This window comes from Pyxicephalus adspersus, chromosome W, assembly GCF_032062135.1.
Source record: "Pyxicephalus adspersus chromosome W, UCB_Pads_2.0, whole genome shotgun sequence".
In the NCBI taxonomy this organism is placed as follows: domain Eukaryota; kingdom Metazoa; phylum Chordata; class Amphibia; order Anura; family Pyxicephalidae; genus Pyxicephalus; species Pyxicephalus adspersus.
Genome location: NC_092870.1, coordinates 10,481,280 through 10,487,279, shown reverse-complemented (window position 1 = coordinate 10,487,279; position 6,000 = coordinate 10,481,280). Strand labels below are relative to the sequence as shown.

General features: G+C 38.7%; 1 protein-coding gene across 1 annotated transcript in view; it reads right to left on the bottom strand.

Moving 5' to 3' along the window:
- Positions 1 to 215: 215 nt before the first annotated feature.
- Positions 216 to 6,000, bottom strand: part of LOC140342788 (lysine-specific demethylase 5C-like) — a 49,347-nt gene continuing 43,562 nt past the window's right edge. The window contains exons 22-25 of the mRNA XM_072429139.1: positions 4,598 to 4,649; positions 4,308 to 4,510; positions 1,560 to 1,769; positions 216 to 873 (exon numbers count right to left, since the gene is read on the bottom strand). Coding sequence (XP_072285240.1) covers positions 865 to 873; positions 1,560 to 1,769; positions 4,308 to 4,510; positions 4,598 to 4,649 — 474 coding nt within the window. The 3' untranslated portion in view covers positions 216 to 864. The remainder of the gene's footprint in view (positions 874 to 1,559; positions 1,770 to 4,307; positions 4,511 to 4,597; positions 4,650 to 6,000) is intronic.

Here is a 6,000-nt window from a genome sequence, read left to right as displayed (position 1 = left end):
AGGCAACAAAATCTGGATAATCAATGTTTTTGCAATAGTCAGATCATAGAATTTTATGCAATACAAATATTTAGACCTTACCAAGGAAAGACTTCTTACCAGTTAACCAAACGCAATAGATACACATTCTAACCCAAGAAGCGCAATAATTTAGTTCCAGAGCAAAAAATATAAAGAATAAAAACCCAGTGACGTAAAACAAATCACAACTGGAAGAAAGTCCAAAAACCTCTAGCTTTATTTCTACGTGTCAGAAAAATAACCCTCCAGAAGGGAGTTTTAAGAGTATTTACCATTGACAATATTCAGAATTAAAAAAAAAAAAAAAAAAAAAAAGTGTCCTGAACAAAGTGAACATGTATTACGAGGGTTGGAAGTACAGAGTGCCCTGTGGATTCTAGACTATAGGGAAAGACAAGAGAAATGTGCTAGTGAAACTATCAAACACGAGAAGGGGATACATTTTTTTTTTTTTAAAAAAATTTAGTATGCTCATGAGTGTCCCCAATCTTTCAGGGCAAAACAGACAGGGTCCTCTAGCACACCTCTCGTTACGGCCTACAGGAAACACGCTAGGGTAATTGCTTGACTTTAAACATTAAATAGAAAAGGGAACCCCCTTGCCCATGAGTCTTTAGGCAAGTGTTGACAACAGTTGTGAGAATGTAGCACCAGCTTCCACTTAATGTCCCCAGAGAGGTACACCCCCATCTCCGGGGGTGAAGGGAGAACAGAACACTGTACCAGGTAAAGGGGAGGGGGGTCCTGGGTCTCATCACCCTCCCCAGTCACCTCTCACCATTCGTCAGCAAGGTAAAATTGAACTCAATCTGTCTGTCAGTGTCAGGTCTTCATGGCGAAGAGTCACAATCGCTGCAAGATGGGAAGCAGAAGAAATATGGTACCGTTAACACTTTCTACAGTAAGCTCTGGTCTTGTGAAAGCAAGAGTAAAGGTCTGAAGTGTATATGCATGTATAAGCTAAATACTGAGCCCAAATAACATGTACATGAAAACGAAAACAAAAACAAATGTATAGGAAATGTCTAGAATTGTAAGCTGCACCCAAGCAGAACCCTGCTTGCCATGTGCAATGAGAGGGTCTACATTTGTCTACCTTGCCAACCAAACATTTGTCTACCTTGCCAACCAAACATTTGTCTGTCTGGATCAAAGGCATATTCAAGAAACACTTGCAATAAGTAACTAAGGTGCTGCTCAATGTCTGACTAAAGTTGTACTTGAGGATCAGACCACCATTCAAGTCATCACAACAGTCATCAGGGGAGTAACTGACATGATGAAGCAGACTTCTCTACCAATACAGTCACCTCCACACAGACAGCACAAAACATGATGTAGTAAAATGGCAATGGGAATTAAACATTTTACAGCTCCAATGCTGAAATTCCAACTTTAACAGGCAACTGTTTTTTTTTTTTGTTTTTTTTTACCTCTAAACTCTTACACACTGGAGATGAAAAAGTTACACTTTTTAAGTTCAAAAAATGACAAATGACAACTGGAATACACAGCCAGTCCCCATCTTCTTGACCCACCTCTCCATTCTGGTCGCTTTCTGTTCCCATCTTTCTTGGGCTCGACTTGTCTGCTGTCGCGTCCATTGTCTGATCACTGCGACTCCTTTTTGGTCCCACCTCCTCCTTCAGGAGTGTTGGTGGGGGGCTACCCCATTCCACCCTTTTACTTCTCCTCTTCTTCCTTTTTTCATGGTCTTTTCCCTTCAGGCAATTAGCCATCCGTTCAATCTGTCAGACAGAACACAGACCTTTGCTTGTTTTAAACATCCTCGAGGAAATTTTAATAAACAGAAACAATTGGATAAAAAATATGTGCATCTCCCTCAACGAAAAATGCACACTTGTGTATTCTCTTCTCATGAATAAATCTTTGGGACCTTTGTTGGACTTTGTGTTATGCTATTGATTATATATTAGTTTCCTTTGCTTTCAGTAACTACAGTTAGGTCCATAAATATTTGGACAGACAACTTTTTTCTAATTTTGGTTCTGTACCTTACCACAATTAATTTTAAATGAAACAACTCAGATGCAGTTGAACTGCAGACTTTCAGCTTTAATTCAGTGGGTTGAACAAAAAGATTGCATAAATTCAGTTGCTGTTTGTTTGTGGGCCTTTCTGTCCAAAGTTTAGTCTTCAACAAATGAAATGCATGCTCAATTGGGTTCAGATCAGGTGACTGACTTGGCCATTCAAGAATATTCCACTTCTTTGCTTTAATAAACTCCTGGGTTGTTTTGCCTGTATGTTGGTACAGTGGTATGCTGTATGATGTGGTATGGCTGTATAAGTCCAATCTAGCGTTTCTATTCTTGAGGCTTACGAATGGCTTGCACCTTGCAGTGCACCCTCTGCATTTACTTTCATGCAGTCTTCTCTTTATGGTAGACTTGGATATCGATACGCCTACCTCCTGGAGAGTGTTGTTCACTTGGTTGGCTGTTGTGAAGGCGTTTCTCTTCACCATGTAAATTATTCTACGATCATCCACCACTGTTGTCTTCCGTGGACGTCCAGGTGTTTTGGCGTTGCCGAGTTCACCAGTGCTTTGTTTCTTTCTCATGATGTACCAAACTGTAGATTTTGCCCCTACTAATATTATAGCAATTTCTCGGATGGGTTTTTTCTGTTTTTGCAGCTTAAGGATGGCTTGTTTCACCTGCATGAGAGCTCCTTCCACATACAAGCACCCTCCTACCTCAAATCAACTCCAGGCCTTTTATCTGCTTAATTGACAATTACATAACAAATGAATTGCCCACACCAGCCCATGAAACAGCATTTGAGTCAATTGTCCAATTACTTTTGAGCCCCTGAAATTAAGTGATTGTGTTAAAAAAAAAGGCTTTAGTTCCTTACATTTTCATGCAATCTTTTTGTTCAACCCACTGAATTAAAGCTGAAAGTCTGCAGTTCAACTGCAATGAGTTGTTTCATTTAAAATTATTGGGGTAATGTACAGAACCAAAATTAGAAAAAAAGTTGTCTGTCAAAATATTTATGGACCTAACTGTAGTTAAGGTAACTATATACAAGTTTTGCAGATGGGACATGAAAGTCAAAGAAAAAATTGAGACTTCTAAAATCTATCCTGATGACTGGTAAAGGTTGATCACACTTAATGTTTGACACATTGAAACTCTAGCCTTTAACCGTTTTGGTAACCCGTGTTGGTCAACTGGGGTTCCTTAAGCCATTAACATTTTGTGCCACTCAGGAAAGTTTAGGTATCAATTATCTTTTTGACAATGTCTAAGGGGGGCATCATTTTTACTAGACAGAAATATAGGATGCATTCTTCTTACTGACGACCACACAAATTTACTGTGAGCTGTGGATATAGTAAATATAGCAGGGGTTTCTCAAGTTATTTCAAGGGTTCCTTTTGTTAAAAAAGGTAGAGAAACACTGACTTACTCATTGTATGGCCCTCATCGCTCACCACCATGCCAGGCAGGAGGCTCCCACACAGTCTGCATTGCTCTATAACAGAGGTGTCCAACTGCAGTTCAAGTGACAGAATTCAAACACATGTTTATTATTTCCCCAAAAGCAGTAAGTTTAGGGATATGTGGCTTACAAGGAGGTAGAAAATACTTGTATAAAATGTTTTTATTCAACCTAGCCTATACGTGCTACCTGAGGACCAAGATGGACACACTGCTGTACATGGAATGTACAAAGGAGAAGGGCCACAAAATAGTTGTGGTATGGTTTACAAGCACCAGACAAGTTTTAAAGTGCTGGTAGGGATCTAATCAGGCTCAGCTGCAACCCTGAGAACCCATATTTTTTTTTTGTTAATGCATGCTAAAGCAGTACATACATTGAAGAATAAACCTTCGTTTGCCACAGACACAGGAAGAACAGGTTTGGGGATCACATTCAGCTAATTCCAAGTGTATTGCTCCGTCAGTCATATCCCTCAACACATGGTGGTATGGAAACCAAAGGGAACTTACTGCACAAGTAGCATTAAAGCCAATCTAAATGACAAATCAATTCCAGCAGTGTATACAGGAATCTGACACAATTGCCTCTAAGAAATAAAAGGAAGAGCACATACAGAGATGTACAATCAACAACCCCCAGGGACAAATACAGGTTAGAAAAATTGGATTATGACGACTACATCCTTTCTTCACAACATACACTACATATACTATGATCATCAGAAAATAATTTCTAAGAGGTGCCAGTAACCCTGTACAGAGGATTAAAAGAACAAAATGACTAGCATAGCCATATAGGGAATCCCATCTTACTTCAATTAGAGTCTTTAATTTCTCCACACAGGCCGGCTGTGAAGCTTGCAGCAGTCTCCAAATACTGAGCTCTTCTTCAAGTGCAACTTCAAGCAGGTCCCCTTCCAACATCAGGTCTTCCAACAACGCTCGAGAGCCGATAGAAATCTCCAGAACTGGCGTCTTATCAATTTGAGAGATGAGAGCAGCCATGGCATCCAGATCTTCATTGTGATGAAAAAAGGACTGGTTATTACACAATTAGAACATGGTATACATAATAAGATAATAACATAATAAGGTCACATTACCTGGAATTGCTGTGCCATTCTTCAAGTGCGAGTCTCCATTCTCATTGGCAATCTAATTGGGGGGGAAGTCAAAAGGATGAATACACAAGTTGGACAATATAAGGTAACCTTGTAAGACTGTCTACAGCACACGAAAGGTAATCTACATCTGGTTTTTGATAACACTGCCTAAATGTTAAGCGTGAAAAGGTATCCTAAACAGCAACAACAGCAAACAACAGCAACTTTGCACCTGTAAACAAAAGCTATCGACTTTGATGACTTCATTACAAACGCCATAGAAAAGTATCTGAACACCTAATAACTGCACTCAATAGTAGATGTGCAAATGTCCAATTCAGATCATGCCTGAAAAAATGTTAAGCCAAGTATTTTACTTTAGAAAAATCCCTGTTAGAACTGTTTGGAATATAGGGCCAGCGTCCTCCAGTGTCCTGCCTGTCCCATTCCATACTCTTGTTTTAACAAATCTTTGTATTTTTTAAAGTTTATTAAAAAATATTGGACATATTTCGGCCTAAGAATTACAGACCTACAATGTAAAAAAGCAGATAGAAGCGGTACCTGAGGACTAGCACGCATGCATCTATTAGCCTCAAATCCATTTTGTGTATGTGAACTTCCTACATATCTCCAATATTTCACACCAGGCATCTGATTAAAAGTCATAAGGGGGCACCCAAGACAGGAGGAAGCAGACTTCTCTACCAAGATGGCTAGCTAAAGCAACAGAGAAACATTGCAGAGGGAATTAAGTCAGAAAAGTAAACCCAAAAGTTGCCAATGATGCCCTGTTTTATTCAAGTATTTCTTTCCCAATTATTGGACGTTTAGGACTCAAAAATATCATTAGACAAATTCTAAAAACATAATTTATTTCAGCATTTAGGAACAAGAAACATGCACGAGATATGAATCTACAATTTTTACAAGAATAATAAAGATGTTACCAAAACTGCTCCATTTTTCAGTTCTCGACGTGTTACGCAAAAAAATTGCTTCCTCAGGAGGCATGGAACATAAGACAAAATATTCATGGATCTCATCACACTCAATATCCACCACAACGGTCTAGCTGTATATATATGCATATTTGACATTGCAGAGGTCTTGGATGAGATCCATGAATATTTTGTCTCCAATGTCCCATGCCTACTGAGGAAGCAATTGTTTGCGAAACACGTCAATAACTGAAAAATGGGACAGTTTTGGTAACATCTTTATTGTTCTTGTAAAAATTGTAGATTATTATCTCATGCATGTTTCTTGTTTTTAAATGCTGAAATAAATTAAGTTTTTAGAATTATTTGAGGTCTAATATTCTGGTGCCTTAAAGGTCCAAGAACTAATTAGGAAATAATTATTGTATCAACTTTGATGCAACACCTAAATGATATAGTTAT